The sequence below is a fragment of the Syngnathus floridae genome, chromosome 2 (genome assembly GCF_059516105.1).
Source record: "Syngnathus floridae isolate MCC-2025c chromosome 2, RoL_Sflo_1.0, whole genome shotgun sequence".
NCBI lineage: Eukaryota > Metazoa > Chordata > Actinopteri > Syngnathiformes > Syngnathidae > Syngnathus > Syngnathus floridae.
In genome coordinates, this window is record NC_142414.1 from 20019925 (window position 1) to 20045989 (window position 26065).

The window sequence follows — 26065 nt, forward strand, 5'->3', positions numbered from 1 at the left end:
CCCAAATCGCTACCCTCCCTCACTCGTCTCACTTCTGTCTCTCTGCTGCAGACGCACGACCGCCTTTTTAACCCCTGCAGTCGATCATTGCGCACGCGGAACCATTTTGGGGGTGTTAACTCATCTTAATCTGGGCACACGGGTACAACATGGAAGACTACCACAAACCAGACCAGCAGACGGTGCAGGCGCTCAGGAACCTCGCCAATAGGCTACGGATCAACTCCATCAAGGCGACCACTGCGGCGGGCAGCGGGTAAGAATTGTCTCGAGACGTGCAGAAAATAGTCGACAACGATGTACTGTACTTTGCTTGGTGGTTTAATGGAACATGAAGAGAATGTACTATACCTATTGTACTGTTGTGGAAATTCATTGAATTTGTATGCACGCGTGATCCATGCAAATTGTGGTTTAAAATGCACTTGTGTTGTCATGCAAGTCTTTTATTAAACGTTTTATCTTCCGTGAAATAAAGGATTCGTGCTCAAAATTTAAAAATAAGTGCACAAAATGGTTGCTCATATATTGTACTCTACCTGCCTGCAAGGGAAGTAAACGCATCATGCTGTATCGTATTTCTGATCGTCTTCTGGCAATACATTAATTCTGAAAGATTAAGGATTATGGTTTAGTAAACTCATGCAAGTATTCACCCGTTCTGATTATTCGTTTCGGGTTCTGTAAAATACTTTATGCATGAGTAGAAGAAATGCCTTGTTTCCTGAAAATGAATGTTTATTACTGTATGACAGATGCACCATATTTACCATATTTTTAATTAATGTTGGTAGGGAATCGAAATATTATAATCATTGTTTTACTCAGTCAGTGGTCCGTCAAAGGAAAACAAATATTTTACGCGTCATATTTTTTGCTCTACAAGCATTGATTAAAATACAAACATTAAAATGAAGATAAATGCGATTAGATAGAGCCAAGAGTAGTCCGAACTGCTTCCGTGTTGGGTTATATATGGAGAAGGAGGAGAAAAAGGAGGAGCCAAGTCCGATTCGGTGCAGTTGGCGGTCCAATGTACTCAGCGGCGGTACGTGTTGTACAGTGAAAGGCCAAATGGAGCTCTCACGCGCGTCCTGATTTAAGCCGCGCCCGCGAGCGCGTTTCAGTCGCTGTTGCGTTAAATGCACGGGATTCAATCGAACAACTAAATCCAGTTAGACTTTCAAAATAAAATCTCTCACTGGATTTTAGACTCATCAGTTGTGTTAATGAATCACCAGCTACTGTATTGTGAAAGGTTCAATACATGTTGGGTTTCCAAAACAGATGCAACGTTTCCTGTCTGGAACATTTTCATTTCATCCTTCATCTCACAGAGTATTTTTAAGGTTGTGGCTCCCCTCATTTGATCACACTTTCCCTTTCAGGACAGGTTAAGCCTTGATGGAGGAAAGCCGCAGTGAGGTATTTCTGGCATGTAGAGTGGAAATGGAAAGGGCAATAACCTGCAAAATATAATATCTAAAGAGTGTGCATGCAGGAAAACGACAATATCCAGTGTGTGCCCGTGAGAGGGGAGCCTCTCTTAACTCTGTCTATATTTTTGGCATGAAATAACCCAGTATATGCACAGAAACAATCAACCACTGATTATTATTTTTTTGCCTGTTGTACTTTGTCGCGTTGACAAACTTTAACTGTGGTCTATTCAAACATTAGACCAAACTATCACATAATCTTATGTCTGGTTCATCTGTTTCAGTCACCCCACATCATGTTGCAGTGTTGCAGAGATCATGTCTGTGGTCTTCTTTCATACCATGAAGTACCGACCTGAAGACCCTCGCAACCCCAACAACGACCGCTTCATCCTTTCCAAGGTACTTCAGCACATTTGCATTGTCCAGATCCATGTTACTAATCAGAACTTGTCTGGTGGGACCGCTGCACGAATAAACATATGAAGGGCCTCTAAATGTATTTCATTCATTTATTGCAGAGAAAATAGTGTTCAAAATTCCTCACCTCTAATGACATTCTACTGACTCATTTCTGATGATAATTATACATAGTAGAAGGACTAACAGACAATTTGGTCTTTGCCACATGTTTTCAGGGCCATGCCGCCCCTGTGCTTTATGCTGTGTGGGCGGAGACTGGCTACCTGAAGGAGCATGAGCTGCTCAACCTGCGCAAGGTCGACTCCATCCTTGAGGGTCACCCAGTCCCGGTGAGGAACCTGCAGACAGTTTTTTCTTTTTTTCTAGCCCTTCCCAGCTGCTTTTGGACTCTGTTCACACTCAAATTCACACCTTTGGGCAATCTAGATTATTCAATTCATGTTTTTGAAAACATTTTAGTAGACTAGATTATGTGGAGAACATGCACACAACAAACAGAAAAGTATGTTTAGCATTGAGAACTATGCCTGTGTTTTGACCCCATCATCTGTTGCGACAACAGAGGCAGCAGTTTGTGGATGTGGCCACTGGTTCCCTGGGCCAAGGTCTGGGAGCTGCCTGTGGAATGGCCTACACTGGGAAGTACTTTGACGAGGCCAGGTAACCCACAAACCCGCGATACCAATATCGGCTGCCCTCTTGTGGTTGTTTTACAATCAGAAACTAGAAATTACAAATTAGATGAATAAAACAAAAGACAATCCCTAATGTAAACCATGCTCACGTTTTTACCCATTTGGTTGAGAGGTAAAATGATTGGTTTTTGATTGATTGATAAATGTATTTGATCCCATTCGACAAGAAAAAAAAACAGTCAATACAGATTTTTTCAGGGAAATGAGTTAATCAAAAAGGCTATTGCTTATCATGCCATTTTGTTTTGATATAACACATTTCAGCAAAGCAACTCAATGACCGCAAAGAACCAAGACAAAATTCATCACCTCACAGTGCAGAATTATGTATTGAAAAGTAACATTAAGCAAAAACAAAATGTTCTTTATGAAACGTTATGCACCCAGGCAAAAAAAATCATACATCTGTTTTTAAAAATATAAAAAATAAAATATATGTTTTGTGAATACTTTGAGTTAAAACTATCAATTGAACCACACTTGATGTCATTTTCATGATTACGCCACAAATGTACACCTTTAACATTTACAGTAGCATGCACACGGAGATGTGAAATAACTTGATTTTTGTTTTTCACAGAAGATGGGAAAAAATTGTGAAAAATGTACAACTTTGGGTGTTTCCAAAATATATTCCCAAGAAGAATGAATTCACATTCAGTGCCAGCTGCCCTCACACATTTTTTAATAATTCATTCATTAATTGATGGTTGCCAAGACTTGCATCCTCAAAGCGTAAGAGATTGTGAATGACAGCAGCCCATTGTGTCGATGTGACATTTTAGCCTGCAGCGTTACAACAAACGCACCCTGACAGGTGCGCTCTGGGTTGACATTTGTAAAGCCAACCATGCACATTAACATGCTCACGTTTAGATTTAACATCCAAGATTACCTAATTATGTCGTTCATCCTCCTCACATCCTCCATAGATCATTATCATAAAAAATGAATGGCAATAAGAAAGTGTATATAAGCTGCATTTTGAATTTTAAGGCCAGTGTGGTGACTGCCGTGGTCTTCTCTCCCTCTCTCTTGCTCTCTCGCTTTCTCTCTCTCCACGCTGTCAGCACTCACTTGTTTCTGCTCTAATAAGCACACATGCAAGTGCACTCCCGCCACGCCCCATCTCCCCATCTGCTTCACTCCCCCTCACCACTCCCCAAAGTGGAAACGTACACACCGTCCCTTTTGCTGTGTCGTCTGCTTTACTGTTTGCTCCACTGTGTGTGCGGCATGCATACATGCGTGCATAAAGCCGCATAGGTCTCTGCCCCCCCCCCCCCCCCCCCCCCGCCTCCCCCTGCTGTGATGCTCAGAGCAGCTCATCACTCTACTTCAATGCAACACAAAGGCTCCAAATTTGATCCAATTGCCTTTCGAATCATTAGGATGCGAGACTGATTTGTAATGTAGAGAATGGAGACATTAGTATTTTGTACGACTGCAAGGCTTTCATGTCCTGTAACCATCTGGGCATGGCTAAAATCCGTTGCCATGGAGACCTCGCATCACCTACTTCAGTGGTCTGTAGCTTTTTCTAGGTCAAGGAATTGCATTTGGTTGCTTCCAGTTTGACACCGCACGCTTGCATACTGGCCAGTAAAAGCAAACGACTTGTCCCAAACAATCAACCACTATGGCGTTATTTAGAATGTCCTGCTACATCATTGGAAAATAGGAAAACAATTACGACTTTAAAATATTTCCTGGGGCGAAAATGTTGAAATATTCTCAGAAGGTACAGCAAATGAGTCTTGGAATGGACCCAAGCAAGGGTGTGGTCGATCAAGAAGCGCACAAAAGGTATGCATGAACGAACGTGTCAAATGCAGCAGAGTTGAGGGTGATGATGCTGCAATAATCCACCATAATGAATGTCGAAATATGACATGATGGAGTGAAACGCAGACAGGCAATGGAAGGAACGTGTACTGACTGGAAATGTGTTCTTTAATTGTAAGGAAGGTGTGTGGGTGTTTAGCGTATTAATAGCATATTGTCATTTTTCATTTCACTTTTTCCACTTCATTTAAATTTGCCATTCTGCATGTTAAAAAATGTCTGCTGTGGTGTGATACTTGTTTTTTAATTCATCCGGAAAACTACTAGCCAGGCCCGTGACAGCTGGAGGGAAATCCGCAGAGCTGTTCTTCCTTGATTGTTGCTCTCATAACGAACATGGCTCTCCCATCCATCTCGTTGCTTCCGCCTTTGTGGAATTCCTTTGGGCTCATCTCTTTTTTCCCTTAGCTTCTATGCGCTTTGTTGTTTCTTTGCGTGTGAGGTTGGAATGCAAAGTGTCTCTGCCTATCTTACTGCTTTAATAGGAACGTGTCTATTTGACCGGAAAGCTGTCAGCAGTCGTTACTCTGCGGGAGTGAGGACGAGGTCGTAGTGGGTGGGGCGCAACGCCTTTGTGTGTTTAAGCATCACATCAGGCCTGAGTGTGCTCAAAAGGTGCTGCTAAAGATTCCCCAGCTGGTCCAAATTTCGGCTTCTCCAGTGCTAATATATGTATTATAGTATAGAAATACTTATGTATTGAGGGTTGGGTTCAGCAGTGGGTGGAATTTTTTTCTGAAAACTCATAGCCATATTTTACAATGGATGGTACGATTCCTATAGTGTAAGCTTTTGAAGGTCAACCTTAAAAAACAAAAAAAGGAAAACATTTCTAAGACCTAATGTGCAACAACAACAAAAAAGACTTTTTTTAATGACCGTCAAATATACATTTACGGTCACGTAAATCCATCTCTGATTAAAATTCCCTACTGACCACTGTAAATGAAATTGTATGTCTGTCAATTAAATTAAATGATATTGAAGTTGCTATTGCATATACATAAGAGAATGCAAATGAAGGGAATGATCAATGACTGGAATGATATTGTGCACAGCTACCGCGTCTTCTGTCTGCTGGGTGACGGCGAGCTGTCCGAGGGTTCGGTGTGGGAGGCCATGGCCTTCGCCTCCTTCTACAAGCTGAACAATTTAGTGGCCATCTTGGACATCAACCGGCTGGGTCAGAGTGACCCGGCGCCTCTGCAGCATCACGTGGAGAAGTACCAACGACGCTGCGAGGCCTTCGGGTGAGCTTGTTACTATGTACAGCTTGGAAATAATAATACTTGTGCTAAAAGTACATTTGGAAAATCTGGTTCAAAGTGGTTCACAAACATTATATATTAATTACGTCACCTCAAAAAACATTTTGCTGTCCAAGTGTCAAATATAACTGAACTGCATGCAATGTGAGGTAGGTACTTGATTTAAAAAATGATTGAACATCAGATTTTTTTTTAAAATACATTTAAAACTATTCACAATTGAAATAGAATAAATTCCAAACATTGTTGAGAGTTGGAGTATATTTGTGCAGGTGGCATGCCGTCATTGTGGACGGACACAGCGTGGAAGAGTTGTGTAAGGTCTTTGGTCAGCCCCGCCACCAGCCGCTTGCCATCATTGCCAAGACCATTAAGGGCAAGGGCATACAAGGTATTATTTTCCAGCTATTTTAATTCATTAATAACCTATACATTCAATGTATTTTGAAATTTAATAGGAGCTCTTGATGATCTACTCCCACCCTGTCTTTTAATCCCCAAGAATGTGTAGGATAAATCCACCAATGGCCTATTGTAGTAATGTTTTGTTATGATTAAGGAGGGGAATGTGCGTTATTGTGTGGTCGGGGGGGCTCCGGTACATGTGCAGAAGCAGTTGTCATAACATTCTAAGTCTATGGTCCATATGATTCTAACCTTTGACCTTTATTGAAGCCGCTTGTGTCAGTTTGATTTTATGCATGAGCCAGTTATATAGTATGTGGGCAAAACCTGTCACAGCATTCTAAATGGGGTTAGGGTTATTGGTTAAGTGTCATAGTACGGTTTCAAACTAAAGTCAGCGTTTTAAACTAGGGCTAGGGTTTTAAAGTAGGCATTTAAACTAGGGTTTAGGTTTCGTAGAAGGGTTTAAAACTAGGGTTAGGCTTTCCAAGTAGGGTTTCAAATTAAAGTTAGGGTTTCACACTTGGGTTGGGTTAGCGTTAGGTTAAGGGGTGAGTGTTATTGGTCAAATGTCGTCATACGGTTTCAAAATAAAGTCAGCTTTTTAAAACAAGTTTGGGGTTTTAAACTAGAATTTGGGTTTCGTAGAAGGGTTTAAAATTAGGGGTAAAGTTTCAAATGAGGTTAAGGGTTTCAAAGTAGGGTTTCAAATTAAAATTGGGGTTTCAAAATTCATTATGAATTGAATTAATCCCAGGTTTTAAAAAATGCCACTGAAAAACAAAATAATGCAATGTTTTCATAGAAGAAAAGTGTTTTCTGTTTGCACAAAAAGGTGTACTAAAAACTGTGGTGCACAAACTGAGGTACAGACCATACCGTGGGTTATCTGTACTGTTGCTCCCCTTTACACCACTGCAAAATGAAAACTACAACTGTGACATGTGCGTCTTTCAGCGGCTGAGGATAAAATGGGCTGGCATGGGAAGCCCCTCCCCAAAGACATGGCCGACAGCGTCATCAAGGAGCTGCAGAGCCGCATGGTCAGCTGCAACAAGCGCCTGTATCCTTCGCCGCCCAGCGAGGACACCGCGCCCGTCAGCCTGCGCAACATCCGCATGCCCAATGCACCGAGTTACAAACCCGGAGAGAAGGTAAGCAAAATGAGATGCGCTACCATCCGCGCTTGCTGAAATACATGACAATTTATCTTTACTTCAAAAAAGTCTTTTTTCATTGAATAAAAGCACACTAGAGATCAAAGTTGTCAAAACTGAATGAGAAGACCCTTTTTATACACGCAAACCTGACTGGGATTTCCTCTTTGAAACTGCATCATGAAGTGTTGTCTGTCTGTCTGTCTGTCTGTCTGTCTGTCTGTCTGTCTGTCTGTCTGTCTGTCTGTCTGTCTGCACATCTGTGACCAGATCGCCACCCGGAAGGCGTACGGCATGGCTCTGGCCAAACTAGGCCGCTCCAATGACCACATTGTGGCGCTTGACGGCGATACCAAGAACTCTACCTTCTCCGAGCTCTTTAAGAACGAACACCCCAACCGCTACGTGGAGTGCTACATCGCTGAGCAAAACATGGTATGATGGGCCCAGATGCTCGGCTTTTCTCAGGCATGAGCAGTTTAGTATGTCACACTTGACAGATGAAACAAGATCAATTCCCCTTTCAAGCACAGTGGACCTCAGAACTTATTTTTTGTCTTATTTTGTCTGTGCAGACTGACAAAAGTCATTTTTTTAGCTTTATTTTACAGTTATGCTGCTCTTAATTGTACTCAAATATTATTTACACACGTGGGAAAATTTAAATCTTAAATTTGACAATAGGGACATTTTCAACCAAGGCCTGTTCTCTAATTTCTAACATTACAGGTATATTGGCCAGAGAAAGCAATGAAAAGGGAGATAAGAAAGAATGTTATAGACATGCCAAACGTATTATATTATTCAGAAATTTACGTAAGAGCCACATGGTCTGGCGCTTCAAAATGTTGTCACTCTCACTTCCATCTCCCAGGTGAGCGTGGCCATCGGTTGCGCCGTGCGGGACCGCAACGTCGTCTTTGCCAGCACATTCGCCACCTTCTTCTCCCGAGCCTACGACCAGCTGCGCATGGCCGCCATCTCTGAGAGCAACATCAACCTGTGCGGATCCCACTGTGGCGTCTCCATCGGTCAGCCAATCAAAATTGAGAATGATCTTTGGAGGGGATTCATGGCCACTTTATTTTTTTACGTTAAAGGACTCACTAGTTAATACTTCCCCAGAATCCTTAACTTGATCCTCCCATCTTGTCACCTTCTCCTCCTCCTCCTCTTCCTCTTTCTGGAATCAGCAACCTCCCTCCCCGTGTCCCCCCCACGAGTCACGGAGGCCATCTGATTCTTTCCCCACCTCCTTCCCTTTCACCTTCTCCTCCACTTCCTCAGGTATACTGCATGCTCACTACCTGGATGCATGCTTAGCTGCTAGCATGCTACACATATAGTATGAGCTTCTCTCTTCACGTCTGTTCATGTGTACATGTATGTATTTGTTTTGTGTGCTTGTTTAGGAGAGGATGGTCCCTCTCAAATGGGTCTGGAGGATTTGGCCATGTTCAGAGCCATTCCCGGGGCCACCATCTTCTACCCTAGTGATGGTGTCTCCACTGAGAAGGCCGTGGAGCTTGCTGCTAATACAAAGGTACCGATTATTATTACAGTTACAAATGGAGTAATTGAACTAAACCTGCACAATATTTAAAAAAAATGACATCATACCGATAAATGCACATATTAATCACAATTGTGATTAGTAATATGGAATATGAATTTAGCATATTAACCCCATAGGGTTGCAGCCATATTGTCCTTTACGCCCACTTTCCGTCATCCCTAAGTGCTCAGGTAACGGCCGTCGTGGCTCACCTGATTTCTGGGTTTGGTCATGTCATGTTCGAAAGTCCTTGGCTATCTGGAATTGTGATTGGCTGCTGACCGGTCCAGGGTGTACCGTGCCCAGTGTGCTCACCCGCAACCCTTTGTAGTGACAAATGCTGCAGGAAATGAAAGAATAAATGGATCATTTTCTTTCTGCCCTGAAAACACAGTATAATAGTGAGTTGTGTCCCCCCTCCCCCAAGGGTCTGTGTTTCATCCGAACGAGCCGCCCAGAGAACAACATTATCTACAACTGCAACGAGGACTTCCACGTTGGACAGGCTAAGGTTTGTAGTGTTTATTTGTCTCACACAATTTGCCACTAAGTTATTGTGTGAACATATTTCTTCAACACATTTGTTGGCCAGCGAGCAGTTATGGGAAGTAATGAGGTTCAAATACTTTGTATTGTAATGCACTTAACTGCGTATTTATTTTTCCTCATAATTTTTAACTTGACTCGATGCATTTGAAACATTAATATTTTTACTTTCTACTCCTTACTTGGTCAAAATGGACTAGTTCTTTTTTCCCCCAGCCTGTGCAGCTGATGGATGACATGAAACAAATACTGTAAATTAAAGGCAACTGAAATTGTAGTTGTGATCTTTTTCTCAAGCAAGATATTCTGACTTAAGAGAATGGTTAAACGTTTTCAATTATTGAGGGGGATACACCTGCAGAACCCCAGCTTCTAGTGTTCACTTATTTTACCAGTTATCATGAACTAATTTGGCCATTTTTGGTTGTCAGTTCACCATGATAGCAAAGCTGAGTATGATCTTCCCTTCTACCTCAGGTTGTGTACAAAACCAATGACGACCATGTGACTGTCATTGGCGCGGGGGTGACCCTCCACGAGGCGCTGGCAGCTGCCGAGCACCTGAAAAAAGGTACGGAGAACCTTGTTTTGTATTTTGAATGTGTGGACGCAGCCCCTCAAGAATCCTTTCCTTTCTCTTCCACAGAGAGAATTAACATCCGCGTGATTGACCCGTTCACCATTAAACCATTGGACTCCAAGACCATCATTGACAACGCCAGGGCCACCAGGGGGCGCATCATCACTGTTGAAGACCACTACTATGAGGGTAAGTAATACATTTTGACTTGTGATGTCATCCACTATGGTCTCATTTTTTGCACGGAGTGAAAACCACGCAGGGAGGTCGAGAAGAATACATTCCGAACAATGTCCCTGATAAGATTTGACAAAATCTTGTTATGATAGTTTTATGCTGTGTGTCAGACTCATGTTTTTCTTGCAAATATAATCAAAATTCAGTATGCATTGCCCCCTATTGGACTGGAGTGGAACACCTGTCACGCACGTTATGTTGATCTGGTTCCTGCTTAGGACTTGTTCAGATGATAATTACAGAGAATCAATTAACTATTCCCGATTTTGCTCAAAATATTTTATTTCTTTTGCTCTCCTAAATAAAATGGATTGATGCAGAATAAATTAGTCAAATAAAAATGGATTGAGAGAAAAAAAGATGAGGCTGCAGACAGTGCGACAAGAGAAATGTGTGTGATTCTTGTGAGTCAGGAAGGATATGAGAGGGGAGCCATGAATACAGTATGTCGGTGGGGGGATGGGAGCTGGCACAGCTTGTCAGAGCTTCTTAATTTCCGCTTTGGCCTATGGGCTCTCGCTGACCTACATACAGTACCAGCGCCATGCATTTACATGTCCAAAATGTCTTTGTCCACGTCTCTATTGTGCCTGTGCATACTGTAGCTTTCTATTATTCTTTATAAGGTGGACCAGCCAGGACAGCCTTCCTCTTGTGTTAGCACGAGCATTATTGTTCAGTTGTGTACAATATTTGTGCAAAGGTATTACACATGATCAAGAAATATGTACTCTACTCTGAGACATCATGTTATGAAACACGAATATGTTAAGGACCAGCATGAACATTTAATTGACTTGTTATAGTTTGTTTGATGACCTGTACCTGTACTGTAGTGTCCCACAATCTGGAAAAGATCAACCCTTTAAGAGTGGCTCTTTGCTGTGCTTCTCACCAGGTGGTCTCGGCGAGGCAGTGTGCTCGGCGGTGGTGAATGAAAGCGGTTTCAGCGTGCACCGCCTGGCCGTGTCGCAGGTGCCCCGCAGCGGCAAGCCCCATGAGCTGCTGCAGATCTTTGGCATCGATCGCGACTCCATCATTCAGGCCGTCCGCAAGGTGCTCAGCGGTGCCGCCAACGCCAAGTGAGGAGAACGAGTGCAGGGGCGCCCCGGTGAAGGTGAACTTTGTCTTATCGCCATGGTGACAACAAACGTATAAGGGGAGTGAAGGGGGCCGACTTCTGGCCCACTCCTCATGAGAAGCCCTTTTACATTGAAAATTAAAATCTGGTATTGATGTTTTTGACACCCAAATGCAATTGTGTTGGAGCGCACACATGCACCATTTTCCCCTTTCCTCTCTCCCCAAGAAAGTTCTGATACTGCTGTAGTGTAAAAGTGAGCAAAGTAAAGTGATGTTTTGTTTTTAAATCATTTTTATGGAACCCTTCTCTTCTCGGGTGCAGCGCCACACCCACTCTCAATTGTAAGCCCCACCTACTAGTAGTGACATGGTTTGTTTCGGAGCACTGACTGTTTTTAAACCCTTTTTGGCCCTCACTTGTGACAAGACAGTCTCACACCAATAAAAGGATGCTTTCTTCACAACATTTGTGTCTCACTTTTTTTGCAGCACATACAACTTGAAAACAGTGTTCATAGTATTGTGCACTGCTATACCACACTGTTTCAGATGATGTAATTGGATAATAAACATACAACTTGCATAAAATACAGTGAACAACTGCATTTCCAATTATAATTTATTTGCAGATTGGGGGGATTCTGTCCTGCTTTAGTCGCTGGTGTACTCACGACCTATTGGTTGCTTTTGTGCTCAGACTAAAAGCCGTGTCGAATATAAAAATATTGGTTGCTTTAGTGTCATCTGGTGGCGTCTTTGTTAAAATGAAGCGGGGGGGGGGGGCTTCATTTTGTCAGGTTAAAAAAAATGAAATCCTCATTTTCACTTCAGCATATTCCCCAACAAAATTTTACATTAATCCCAGGAAAATAGGTTTCACAGAAAAACCCATAAACTATTGGTATTATTTTAATTTTGTATTATATATATTCAGATTTAATGTGGATCATTGCTCTATTAAAAATGGAAGCTTTTAGTTTATCATCAATAATTAATGATATTCATGAAGACACTGATCATGTTAAAGATTTCTCCTAATTCTCAACAATTATGTATTAATGTAAGAAGAAGAACAATTCACATGGAACAATGTTATTTATTTCACTGTACGAAAACATTTTTTCGTATGCAACCTTTGGCTGCATGTCAAGGAGCTCAGATCGCTGGTCCTTGGGACCGCCGTAAAAAAGCCCATATCCACTATGCGTTGTGCATATTTTATATGTGTTAATAATTGAAAGACCTCGTAAAATATTCACACCGACTGCATGTGTTGGGTATAACTTCATTCCTGCATATGGCATTTATACTTTCATTCAATCCCATCTCTCTATACAGTAAACATTACAAAATGTGCAATTCCATAATTTGTGCTAAATGACTGCAGTCCACTAAGTTGTAGGAACATTATCATTTTCCTAGAAGGCTTTCAATAGTGATGTGCATTCCAGTTCTTTTAAGTAAACTGAATCTTTAGAATCAGTTCACTCAAAAGATTCGTTCAAACGAATCGTTCAACGAATTTTTTCAGTGAACGAGAGTGAATGAATCACTTCCTAAAGTGATTCGTTCTTTTTTCAGAGATTTGGTTCATTTTCACATTCTGCAGAGCTAAAACTTTTCACGCAGGTGCACTTAACGAGGGAATCTTGGAAAACATGTTGGAATGCGGCCCCAAGGACTAGAGCTTAACACCTGTGACCTTTGACCATGACATCTCCCTAATTAAGTGGCCTGTTATTAGGTACACTTGAAAATGGCGGTGTACCTAATGGAGTGTCCGTGTGATTCCTTCGTTAAGCGCACCTGCGTGAAAAGATTTTGGTCATTTTCATGTTCTGCAGGAGCTAAAACTTTTCACACAGGTGCACTTAACGAGGGAATCACACGGACACTCCATTAGGTACACCGCCATTTTCAAGTGTACCCAATAACAGGCCACTTTATTAGGGTGCACTTAACAAGGGAATCTTGGAAAACATGTTGGAATGCGGCCCTGAGGACTAGAGCTTGACACCTGTGACCTTTGACCATGATATTTCCCTAATAAAGTGGCCTGTTATTAGGTACACTTGAAAATGGCGGTGTACTTAATGGAGTGTCCAAGTGACGTCACATATCAACCAGCCAATCAGAAAGTGGAGGTGAGGGCGGGCGTGGCACTTTTCACTTAAACCAGGGGTGTCGAACTCCAGTCCTCGAGGGGCCGCGTTCCAATATGTTTTCCAAATTGCCCTCGTTAAACACACCTGCGTGAAAAGATTTTGGTCATTTCTAGCTCTGCAGGAGCTAAAACTTTTCACGCAGGTGCACTTAATGAGGGAATCACACGGACACTCCATTAGGTACACCGCCATTTTCAAGTGTACCTAATAACAGGCCACTTTATTAGGCAAATATCATGGTCAAAGGTCACAGGTGTCAAGCTCTAGTCCTCAGGGCCGCATTCCAACATGTTTTCCAAGATTCCCTCGTTAAACACACCTGTGTGAAAAGATTTTGATCATTTTCACGTTCTGCAGGAGCTAAAACTTTTCATGCCCCGCCCCCTACAATATTGGATTTCACCCCGCCCCCTAGGTAGTGGGCGTGATACATTGGTTTGCTCCGCCAACTTTGGGGTGGGGACACCTTATGTATTTACACATAAATACTTGCATTTGTTTGCATATGCGTACGCATACAAAGCGAGGTTCCAATTCTAAAAGCACATTTGGGTATATGCTCACACCTGGGATCGAACGAAGGTCTTTCCGTGCAAGAGCCCGTGTCACTAACCAGTCGGCTATTTCGACCTGGTGTCAATAGGCCGTCTGCACTCTTTTGTACTAGTGATGTGCATTCCTTTCGAATCGGTTCACTCAAAAGATTTGTTGAAACGAATCGTTCACCGAATTGTTCGCTACACTTTCTTATTTATTTATTCTTTTTTTTTTTAACCTCGTGTAGTGTACTTATTGAAGTGTCCATGAGGTGTACCTAATCACAGGTCACTTCATTAGGGAAAAAGCTTAAGTGAAAGTGAAAAGTGCCACACCCGCCCTCACCCCCACCTCCTGATTGACAGTTTGATCTGTGACGTCATTTGGACACTCTCTGAGGTACACCGACATTTTCAGGTTCGTTTGCGAAGATTCACAAGTGAGTGACAGACAGCGTTGCTGCTATGCCAGCCGACACACGTTATGCCGACATTGATGTTTTAATTTTGTATTTGTTGGATTGTAGTTGATGGTGGTTACTTTAGGAAGTGATTCGTTCACTCTCGTTCACTGAAAGAAATTCGTTATTTTGAATGAATCGTTCACTCACGAGCCAACACTAGCTTTCAATCAATATTTGAAAAACCTGACCTACATAACACTTGACATACATTACAATATATACACAATATATATTCTCTTTAATCGTGTTTTCAAACATTTACTTATTTTTGAATAATTCATTATTCCACACATTTTTTTATCATCAGAATTATTACACCCAAGACTTTCACCCCCAGTTTTCACATTTAATTTTCTTGTTAAGTCTTTGAAATGTTACTATATTTGGAATTGTTTTGTCCATTAGTCTGGCGATGAAGAGCTGATTAAAATCATTTGTCTTTGTCTTGTGCAGTTAAATGTCCTTGCTACATTGAATTCAGCACGACATTATTAGATGTGATGTTTGCAATGACCATTGACCCCGCCACGCCTATAGCCCATCAGGACTTTGTCTAGTCTTGGAAGTGTTGTCAGCTGTGTGTGCGTGCGAATGCACAGTGTATTTCACACACTGTAAGCCATACATGCAGCTGTCATTCTGCAATCTGCTGTAAGGATGTGCCCACGACAGAAACAGAAACATACACAAACACACACACACACACACACACGCACACACACAACAGCTTCAGTCACTTTACATTATTTTAACCTCCCAGTCACTACTACCCCCTGCAAAATGTGTGCTGTCTGAGGAACCTTGCAACTATGCTGCCTATCAGAGTAATATGGAGGATATTTTATGTTCAGACTGAAATATAGGTCAAAATTAGTGTGTTGCAAATAATGAAGACAGCCTGTGAAATCAAATGAGAAGATGAGGGAGGATGTGTGATGTTAAGAAAGAGGACAGAGACCACAGCAGAAAGAACAAAGACACCACACACGCCACTAAAGTGCAATAATAAAGGTCCAGCCATCTACATTTGGTTGTAGCGCCCCCTTCCGTTGATATTACGATTTGCACTGCTATTCCAGTTGTGTTCAAAATAGAGGGGTCTTTTGAATATGAATTGGGTTGGGGCTCTACTAAGCTATTCAAGGACTAAGGTTAGAATTCATTTTTATTTTCAATCTCTTAGTAGTGTCCAGGCAGTGTGGAAATGGTAATGCCCAGCACCTAATAAGGTAAAGTACTCGAGAACATGGATGGAAATGCCATGTGGTGCATTTAATACAATGAAAAATAATAGTTTACTTGGAAGCAAAAGGAGCCGCAGGAACTTTAGAAAAGGCACTTAAAGTTTTTGTATCATGTAGACTTTTTAATAAAAATGGAAAAGCATTAGTCATGCAATCCCGTTGTTCACAACATGCTGCCAATTCAGTCTTTCGATTCAGTTATGACACTTTTGCCTTTCTTCTTCCGCTTCCTCCTCCTCTTTTTGGTCATCTTCTCACCTAGCTTGCCATCTTCAGAGGTCGTTGCTTTGTCCTCGCACTCTGAAGGTTCAGACTGGTTGGGACTGGGAGCGGCTTCAGGGGTCTTCTCACATGCAGGCAGGCAGGTCACCGTCATCTCGGGATGCCTATATTGCGCAAACAAATTGATCAAGACTGGAAGCGGTTTATTTTTCTCCCATAATGTGCATTAAAAGTACTTTCATCACTGCTATTAACCTAACTCAAGTTCAAAGTTAGCCTATTGTTAACATACAATAGGAAACGCTATTGACCAATGTAATATTTTCAATTGAAATCTTATTTTGGGAACCTTTTGCAATGTTGTTAGCAGGGTCTTTTGTTTGCCCCGATAAATTAGTCCAAATAAATAATAATCCAGAGTGAAAAATCAAATGGATACATCTGTCTTCTCAGTTTTCTCAAATGCAGCATCGTCTACCCTGTCTGTAGCGTTAGCTGTGGCATCGGATTCTCAGCTTCATTGCAACGCTCCAGCAGAGCCACAAAGAATCCATGCGTGCGCATCCCGTTGACGCTTGCCCGGAGACACTGAGATAGGGGTGGCAGGCCTCGTTCAGGCCACTCAGGAAGCAGTGGCACCAGCCTGCGGGTACGCAAAACACAAGCTGGTAAGGTGTTTTAAACCGACCATTGCTAGCTGGAATGAAGTTATTCCTAGCATTGTGATCTGAAATATACTGCATGGTGTCTGTAGACTAGAAATCATGTTAAGATGAGTGACAGTTACAAATAGTAGCTAATTTGTGTTTAAATACAATAAAGCGAATCGTTTCTTAGCAGAGTTCGAAATGTGTCTGTTCTCAAAATCACTAAGAGAGACCCAGTCTGTTTCTTTAATTAACTGATAACTCGATCCAAGAGTCACTAAGAAAATCAATTCAAAACTGATTCGCAACAGCCCTAACATGGAATTTTTGAAGCGTCACTGACTGGTGAACTGGGCTGAAAGGGGGCACCTGAAGCCGGGGTTCTGCTGAAGACAGGCCGTTACGACCTCCTCGTTCTCCTGGCTGTGGACAGAGCAAGTGGAGTAGATTAGGCGCTTCAGCCGGGGGAACCGGAGTCCGTGGTTCAGGCAGCGCAGCTGGAAGGAGGCCAGCGAAGCCAGACGAGATGCGTCGTTTTGAGGATCGGCAGACGTGCGGTCCTGGAGACACACCATGCCTGAAACAAACATGGACACACTGACTGAATATAAAATTTACAGTGGATAGAAACCAGTTCGTTTTTTGATATACAAAAAGGGACACCAAGGCCAATAACAATCTTTTCCACCTAACCTGTAAAACTGAATTTAGAAAATTAAACCTTCTAGAAAATGGAAGTAAAAATAAAATGAAATGTAAATTGAGACAAGCTCCTCATTATTTCAACATATGAGCGGCGAAACGTTCTACCTGAACCGCTGCAAGAGGGATCGAGCAGGATGTATTCCACGCCCCCGTACAACTTGCTTTCCGGGTCCACCTTGAGGAAGTCCTGATTGGCCAGCTGATGACAAGTAATGCCAGCTCGCAGCATGAGGGTGGACATGGTGGCCAGACGCTTGGCATCCAAATCAAAGGCAAACAGCCGGCCTCTGTTCTTCATGATGGCGGCCAGGTGGCTGCTTTTATTCCCCGGGGCAGCGCAGGCGTCAATGACGTGGCTCCCAGGCGGTGGATTGAGTAGAAAGGCGGGGAGGCAGCTGGCTTTATCCTGAAGAATAATGTGGCCGGCCTTGTACAGGAAGTGGTCGTGGAAGTCCGTTTTAGGCGGGAAGACCAGCACCTCTGGCAGGTGAAGGTCCTTCACAAACTCCCTTGCCGTGAGGCTCAAGTCATCCAACTTGGAGGCCTCCCCCTTGTAGGTGAAGCCCTCCCGCTTGAGGTAGTCCACAGTGTCCTCCATAGTGGTCTTCAGGACATTGACACGCGCATACCTGGGCAACTGGTCACCAACGGGATCCTTGATGTTACTGGCGAGGAGGTCTTCATTCCTGCTGACCTTTCGCTTGACTTTCATGAGGGCCAGCTCTGTCTGCAGCCTGGAGCGATGCTTCATCAACAATGCCTTCCAGGAGCCGCCGCACTTGAGGCCTTGGCCCATGAGCAGGTCGAAGACTAGAACCTGTGGTGAAAAATATAAATCATTTTGAGATACAAAATCTTCCGTATTTTCGCGGAAAAAAAACACACAAAGTTAACTCAAAACAAAATAAAAATGACATAAAATTAAAATTCTAACCCTGCCCGAAACACACTGAAATAGGTTTGTACGACAGCAAATATAGAACATTTCCATTCCACACCTTGGCCAGGGGCATCTTCAACTTGGTATACTTCAGCAGCTTGGTGGACGCAATGATGTCCTCCAAGATGGACGAGAATTTCTGGGTCTGGGAGACGAGAGCGAAGAGCTGCTTGATGTTGGAGAATTTACTTTCATACACCAGCGTTTTGAGAGCACCCTGTTGCTTGTCCACCTTGTCCAGGATCTCAGCGGCTTTCGTGTACAGCGCCATGGCAAAGAGAACCGTTCACGAGCTAGCGGTGAAAACTAAAAGGCATTTGAAACGTCCTTGCGTAACGTTACCGTTCTTATTCAGGCTCTCTGTGAACAAAAATAATGTGAAGATGGGCGAAATATAGAGAACGAGAGAACACGCGTGTAAGAACTGGTTGCCATCACCTCGGAAGTGAACCAAACCTCTGACGTCATCATTGCGCGCAGACAAGTGTCAAAATAACATGCGCTGACGAAGCGCAATAGCACGTAAAAGCTATTGAGGCAGAAAGTTTCCTATTTTTAATTTTTGTAACGTGTTTATACACTCCTTGTAGTCCAGTGCAGTGTTCCTGAAAGTGAAAATGATATTAATCTATTTTTTATATTTATTTGGCAATTTTAACAGAGTACTTGCTTTTATGTTACCGTATTTCCCCCTTTTTTTTTTATTGCTGACTAAGTTTTGGAGAGGTTTATTATATAATCTAAATTCTGGTGATTTTAACACCACTTTGCAAACGTTGGCTTAAATTTTTAAGATATCAAGCATACTTGATGAGAAAAGAAACACATTTACCTGGAATAAATCCACAAAATTGTCAGACACATTTGCATCAGCAAATATAATCTTTCAAATGAGGCTTCTCTTTTGGGTGCTTGTAGCAAATTTCAAGTTTCCTCCAGTTCAGCACCACAATGTAATACTGCCTTTGCAGTTACCAGCGTCACCCAATCTTGTGTAATGGTCAATTAACAGTTGTCACGATGTCTGTGGTTTTAGAGGCAGAAGCGTCTTAAAATTAGGTGACAACAACGTAATTAATAGTTTGCCTTAATTATTATGAATGATTTATATTGACATAAGCTTTTATTATGGGCAGTAAACACTGAATCAATCTTCTATTTACAAAAATTTCAATAGCACATGTACTCATAAGGGTCACTTGTGAGCTGGCGCCAATCAAACTGACCTTGTGCCAGAGGACGTGTGCCACCGATCTGGTTGACGCCCAATTGCAGGGCACATATACTAGACAAACAGCAATTTAAAGTCACGTTCAATTCTATGAACAATTCAGAGTCTTCAAGCATGCTTGTATTTTGGAACGTAGCAGAGAGTAAAGCCAACCAATAACAAGCAGAACAATAAGACCGGAGTCAAGAGCCAAACTGTAAAACTCTGAATTGTGAGGCAGATGTGCTAACCATTCTTTTCTTTACTGCAAAGAAAAAACTCAAGTGGCTATCTGAATTGACAATTGCAATTTTTTTTATAACCAATGTTAAAAAAAAAGATGATTTGCATAGCAGCCGCTATCAGCATATACATTACACAGAATCACCCAATCACTTGGTCGCTCTGTGTTTAGTGACCCCACTGGACTTTTTGCCAGTCTTTGTTTTCAAAGAGTTTTTGTAAAGAAGGAGTCTCTCTGTGGTGTGAGGTGGCATGCGGTTCCGTTTGGCCCGTACGATACAAGCTGCCATCGGGCAAAGCCTGTCGAAGCCCCCTGAGGTAGCGGGTACTGCCAGAAGTCGCTTAGCAATGCCTTGCAGTTGTGGGAAGCGAGTGGCCGATTTCCAGTAGAGCAAACTGGAGCCGTTTTCCCACAGTGGCTCAGACAGGTACACGTCAAGTTCTGAGGTCACTGTCTTTGATGGAAGCTGGGGGAGGCTGTTATCTGCTTTGCGCTTGATGCCGACGACATTAATGGAGTCACGGTTGTCGTCCGAGCTCTCCCCAGTGGCCTCCTTCAGGCTGACGGCCGCCGTTTCCTCACTGCTGTCCGGCGGCTGGTCTCCTTCCTCATTTTTCTGGTGTTCCTCTGCCGTCAAAGTCAGATCAGTTGCACCTGCCTGGCTCCCCAGTGCCGCCTCCGCAATGACACGTGCCTCATATTTTGTTGGAGGTGTTAGGAAACCTGTCTGGTCTTCAAGGTGCTCATCAGTGAATGTCTGATCAAGACAAGTGAGAATTACAATTTAGTGTGAAAATCATAATAGAGCATTGTTTCCACCAATCACAAAACACATTCACATTCCTCTACGGTTCCACTGTCAACAATCCCAGCTCGGAGTGTGAAGTTACCTTATACATTTGCATAAACAATAACAAATTTGTTCTATGGCAGAGGAGTCTGTCAGCAACACATGCTAGCATCCAGGACTTCAATTTAGCATTGGGCTTGCCTCAAGTGAGACGTCACATACGTCTAGTGATGTAGTGCTAAAGGAATTATGAAGAGAAATAGCAACTACTGACACAAAATTTAAAAAACTGCGTAGAAAACTGCTTTTATACTCAAGGGCCACATTTGAGTTTTAAAAAGCGACAGACAGACGACGTTGTTTGCAGATAGTCATTTGGCCTGTCCATCACAGAAGCTCTCCAAACACTTTTTTTCATTAAATCAGCAAAACATATTTTTTGTTCAGTATCTCTGCAGCATGGTAGCAAATAGCCCATGGACCGGTACCAGTCAACTATCTGGTGGTTAGAGTACATAGCGTACCTTCAGTTTGTTCCTCGGGTCGAACACAGCAGCCATTATCACGTCTTTCTGGTGAATGAGGGACTGGAAGTGAGTATGGAGGCCCGTGCGCAGGGCCTTTTTGAAGTGGGTGTAGTTGGTGCTACAGCCTTCCAATGTCTTATCGAGGCTAACCAGAGAGGTCAGGACATACGAGATGGCCACTGCATTTCCTAACAGGACCTAAAGACGAGAGCAGACAAAAAATGACACTCTCACATTGCCTTCTAGCATATAACTTCAGATCATTCCATACCTGCAGGGCTTCCTGGAAGGGCTCCAGAAGAGCCAGGATATCGAGCACTTGCTCCCTCTTGACCATGATCAGAGGCGGGGCGCTGGCCGTGTCACTGGCCTCGCTACGAGCTTGCGCCAGGACGGTGAGGATGCCGTTCCAAGCCGACTCCTGCACCATTCGGCGGAGGGACACCATCATGGAGTTCCAGCGACAGTGGTTGGAGGGCGGACACAAAGACACACTACACTCCTTTAACAAAACCTTCACCAGGACACAGAGAGGCGACAACATGATTTAATTGTGGACCGGCCAACTTTTGTAATCCAAGCAATTTACTTTAACTATCCAGACTATCAAGGCAACTGGAATTATAAGTAAGAAGACATAATATGAAAATGGGTCATAGCATGCACATCCAATTTCATACCTCACTCCAGTATGTGCTGCCCCTGAAGAACGCCACGACATTGTGGACATGTGAGAGGAGGTTTTCCACCACCCTGGAGTTCTTCAATGCCTCAGTGATCACCAGCTGTAGCGTTTTTGCCACACAAGTGATTTTGGTCCCAATCTTGACCTCTGAAAATGGGGACTCCGATTCGGGCATCCGGTCTGACAGAAAGGCCACGACCTCATCTCCGTCGGGCTCCCCACGGTTCGACGGGCACATGATCTTGTAGTCGCAGAAGACACTATTTGCAGCTAGCACTTCTTTGGCGTGGTTGACGAGGACGTAGCCGATGCTCTGCGGAAAGACACCGTAGCCCAGCAGCACGCCCTCCAGCTCCTTGGCTACTGCGCCGCTCAGGTCTGTGCGGCTCACGTGCCGGAAGGCCACGGTCGGCCGGCGGATCTGCCACGCCTCACTGATGAAGTGGAGCTGCACGATGACGACGGACTCATCCATCGAATCGGCCTGCGCGCCCGCCCAGAGGTCACAGGTCACATGAATAACACCCTGTCCATCTTTAGCTTTGCACAGGCAGGCCTTTAAGTCACGGATGAGCTGAGGTCTGACGGTTCTCTCCACGTCGTCGTAAAGCTGTAAGCTGACGGTGCGCTGGGACAGCTTGTGGTATTCGGGGCCGATAGTGCCCATGAAGGAGCGGAAACCTGATCCCTCCACAAAACTGGGAGGGATAATGAAATGATGTACAATTTTAAGCACACTGCTTGGAACATAATGTCAAGAGACTTTCTGTCAGTCCCCCGAAGCAATCAGAGACATAATAACGCATCTCAAGTGGGCATCATTCAAAATCTACCTGAGCGGCAGCATGTCCTCAGCAATCATCCTCAATGCAGCGTCAACTAACTTTTTCTGATCCACAGCCTCTGCTGCTGCGGGTGCTGTGGCTGTCACACCACTGGAGCTGGGTTGGGTGGGCAATGGGGCACTCTTTGGAGACCTAGTTCTTTTTGATGCGACAACGTTCCCGGGTGCAGTGGATTTCTTCTGGGCGATTTTGCGCATTTCTTTCTTATCTTTGACCTACAGCAATGCAGAGAGTAAAGGAGGTAAAAGAAGGAGTCTCGCAAGACATGTATTTAAGCACCTTTTCAGGATCTGATACTGTAGAAGCAACATGGAGCTTACCACTTCGGGAGTTACTGGCATGGTGTCCAGTAGCGTGTCACACTTGAACTTCACCTGCAAAATATAATCAATGCAATTGTATCATAATCTCCTAACATAAGAATAGGCCATGTTTGATTGAGAAAAAATCCTGACCAACAACAATATGCGGACACGAGCATTTCAAAAAGCCATTCTCTTGTCATACCCTTCCTTCCACAAACTGCTGAATATCGACGGAGATGGTCTCTGAGTTATTTTTGAGCTGGCCCAATTCAGCTTCCGATTTGAGCGTGTTGTTCCAGTGGCTCCTCACCGCGTACTCTGTCCTGCAAACACACACAAACATCACACACATCACTGGATGTTCCAGTGCCAATGTCCAAACGACTTTAAGTGGCCCGACGCTCAATAAAGCATCCTACCTTCCAGGAAGCAACTTGGCAATCTCAGCCCAGCGGTTGCCAAAGACGGACTGGGCTTTGTAAATGATGAGATCCTCCTCGTGGGTCCAGTTGGACTTCTTTAACGTGGGCTCCAAGTGAGTCAGCCAACGCTCACGACACTGATTCTCCATCCGCCCGTTCAGCTGCTTGCAAATCATACTCCACCGATTGGTGCCAAACCTGCCCACCAGCTCTTTGATCTGCTCAAGGGGAAAAAAAAGCACAATTGCTTGATTATGAAAATATGATGTAAAATCTGAAAAACCACACTGGCTGTGTACCATAATTCCTAAAATGTTTTATTGAATGAGAGTTGAAATTTGTCACCTTTTCATCTTCCTCTTTGGACCAGCATTCTGCTACCACATTTCCAATCAGACTTTTCCAGCGTTGCAAACACTGTAATTCTGTCTTGCCCTGTCAAGTAACGGGACAAAATAGATAATTTCTTACATTTCTAAGCTTCTGTGGCCCGGAACTGATACTGACTCCATCTATAAGTAATCACGATATAATACGACAATTTGCAATTATAAGCTCACATTTAGTATATTCATACTGTAATATATACCCCTTTACAAAAATATTACTTTTGTATAGTTTTTACTTTTAGGGGAACAGCACAAAATACCAAATATATGAGGCACACTATAACAAAACACCACATGAGTATAAAGTAAAATTTGATGTAAAAAGCTAGAATGTGTTGATGTATGTATGTAGTGGAGAGACGCAATGCCATATGGGCCCAGGATAAAATCGGGCCACTATTAATTGTTCCATAGCTGAAATCTTCTTGTAACAGATTCTTACCGGTAACAGAGTAGCAACAGTTTTCCAGTTCCGTTCTCCAAAATTCTGGACAAGGATTTTCAGGTTTTCATCCTACACATTAGAGATAATTAGGTGAGAGATGTGTTTTTTCATGTAACAGTTTTCTAATAGAGGGGAAAATAGCTCATAATATTGTATACCGATTCACTTCATTCAAGCAGTACAGCATATGTATATCTATCTAGCTATGTATATGCACAGATTGGTGATGCCCGCGCCTACTCAAATAACAACTAACCTCTTCCAGAGTCCATCTTACTTTGGGGCCAAGCTTGTCCACAGAGCTCGAGTCTGTGTCAAAACACAGAGCAACATCAGCCTTTTCTGCCATACTGTAAATACACATTGACAATGAGCTGAAACACTGGGGAGAAAGTACACAGCTTGCACAATGTAAACATCAAATATGTCAAATGCATAGAACAGTGGTTCTTAACCTGGGTTCAATCGAACCCTAGGGGTTCAGTGAGTCGTCTCAGGGGTTCGCCAGAGCCTCCACTGCGGAGGTCTGAAAACACCCGATTTATCGTGTAAATTCGTGATGACGCATATCTGGACTGGTCTTGCAAAGGCAACAGCAGATGTCAAATTGACTTGCAGGTATGTAATTTGTTTTGAATTCATGCATTGCGTTGGTTTTGTACTTTGAACAAGGTGATGTTCATGCACGGCTTACTTTGTGCACCAGCATTGATGTCTTGAATTTGAAAACAATTATTTCATTTTTTACTAAAGAGGGGTTCGATGAATGCACATATGAAACTGGTGGGGTTCGGTACCTCCAACAAGGCTAAGGACCACTGGCATAGAAGGAACGCGAAAAGGTGGCTTTCAGCTTGTCTTCATGCCACCCTCAATGTGGAACAAAGAAGCAATATGGCCTTGTAAGAAAATATTTTCCCACCGAATTAAATGTTTTCTTAAGAATTTTTTTTTTGTGCTAATTTTTGTGGTTAGATTTATTTAAGTTTTTACCTCAAGCCCAATTTCTCAGATACTACATATATTTTTCTTTACAGAAAATGTGACCGTAGATTTTTCTCTTCCAGTTTGTCAAAACATACAAGAAAATGCAACTACAATGCTTACTGAATTAACGTTGAAATGATCAACAATTTCACAATATAATGAGCTTATCTAAATTTCCTGCAACACTGTCTGTTGTGACGACGTTGTTACTACAAACGTTGCATATCAGACAGTGGAGACACACTTGACTAGAAGAAATGTGGTCGATTGATTATGACATGAATTTGAGACATAGGGTGTTTCCATTCACCTGTTTCCATACAGTCATAAGAGACCCACATTGAGTGAAAACATTTGAGCAAATTGAAACGAGAGCAGTTAAACTTTTCTATTTGTTACTGTTTTGTTTGATTGTGTGCTGTAGATTTCGTGTGCCTTGGCTTTAAAAGAACTGGCCAAGATGGCAGTTTTATAAAGGCAACATGTTGTAGCTGACCATGGTTATGTTGTTTACACATTTGCAAAGAGATGATACGAGTCCGCATTCTATTCACCAATTAGGATGCAAATAAAGCCGCAATTTCTCTATGTTTATAACATCATTCACATAGTGTTCGACTCAGGTGGAGAGGACATTTTGATGCAGTTCAATGCACGTGTACCTCTCCACGACGGCTAGCTAACGTTAGCTCCCTTAAATGAGCTGATAATAGCAGACGCAAAAGAAACGAATAAGCGTGAATCAAAACGAGAACATTAAGCTCACGTAGAGCGTTCATATGTTATAGGAACAATGCTCACGTTATTTGTCCAAATGGGTAAATAACTCCAGCCAGGTGCCAACTAGCAAGCTAGCATGTTCACACGAACGCATGAGTGATTCCGCTGCTAAATGCTAATTATGCTCCCAAAAAAGTGTAGCGCCACCTGTGGGCAAAACCGCAAATGCAACACTGGAAACGTGACGTTTTGTTATCCTTGTCACTCCGATATGAACAGAAAAGTCAATAAGCGAAAAAGAGAGGTTAAACTAACACCTGACTCTTCTCAAACGTCATTT

At 42.9% G+C, this 26065-nt stretch overlaps 3 protein-coding genes across 4 annotated transcripts; 1 reads left to right on the top strand and 2 right to left on the bottom strand.

The window, feature by feature from the left end:
- The first annotated feature begins 25 nt into the window (after window positions 1-25).
- LOC148402488 (transketolase-like) lies at window positions 26-11699 on the top strand. The gene is made up of 14 exons (XM_088369041.1): window positions 26-256; window positions 1724-1841; window positions 2078-2191; window positions 2425-2522; window positions 5461-5652; window positions 5943-6061; window positions 7033-7229; window positions 7503-7667; window positions 8107-8263; window positions 8645-8775; window positions 9215-9298; window positions 9811-9904; window positions 9980-10102; window positions 11049-11699. Exons 1-14 carry the CDS (start codon window positions 150-152, stop codon window positions 11234-11236), a joined length of 1887 nt encoding a protein of 628 aa, XP_088225167.1. The 5' UTR covers window positions 26-149; the 3' UTR covers window positions 11237-11699.
- Window positions 11700-15545: 3846 nt separating this feature from the next.
- On the bottom strand, window positions 15546-18639 carry nsun5 (NOP2/Sun RNA methyltransferase 5). Its single transcript, XM_088369856.1, has 5 exons — window positions 18215-18639; window positions 17322-18033; window positions 16881-17088; window positions 16343-16507; window positions 15546-16028 (listed from the first exon to the last, which is right to left on the bottom strand). The coding sequence occupies exons 1-5, from the start codon at window positions 18425-18427 to the stop codon at window positions 15824-15826; spliced, it is 1503 nt and encodes a 500-aa protein (XP_088225982.1). The 5' UTR covers window positions 18428-18639; the 3' UTR covers window positions 15546-15823.
- Window positions 18640-19260: 621 nt separating this feature from the next.
- mybl2a (MYB proto-oncogene like 2a) lies at window positions 19261-25956 on the bottom strand. 2 transcript variants are annotated; one of them, XM_088369705.1, is made up of 12 exons: window positions 25807-25956; window positions 24275-24368; window positions 24016-24087; window positions 23530-23619; window positions 23182-23402; window positions 22965-23085; window positions 22778-22831; window positions 22446-22672; window positions 21608-22310; window positions 21199-21441; window positions 20925-21125; window positions 19261-20367 (listed from the first exon to the last, which is right to left on the bottom strand). In XM_088369705.1, exons 2-12 carry the CDS (start codon window positions 24365-24367, stop codon window positions 19759-19761), a joined length of 2634 nt encoding a protein of 877 aa, XP_088225831.1. In that variant the 5' UTR covers window position 24368; window positions 25807-25956; the 3' UTR covers window positions 19261-19758. The 2 variants fall into 2 exon arrangements, with proteins under 2 accessions (XP_088225831.1, XP_088225832.1); XM_088369706.1 differs by having other exon boundaries at window positions 24275-24327; window positions 25807-25917.
- Between the last annotated feature and the right edge of the window lie 109 nt (window positions 25957-26065).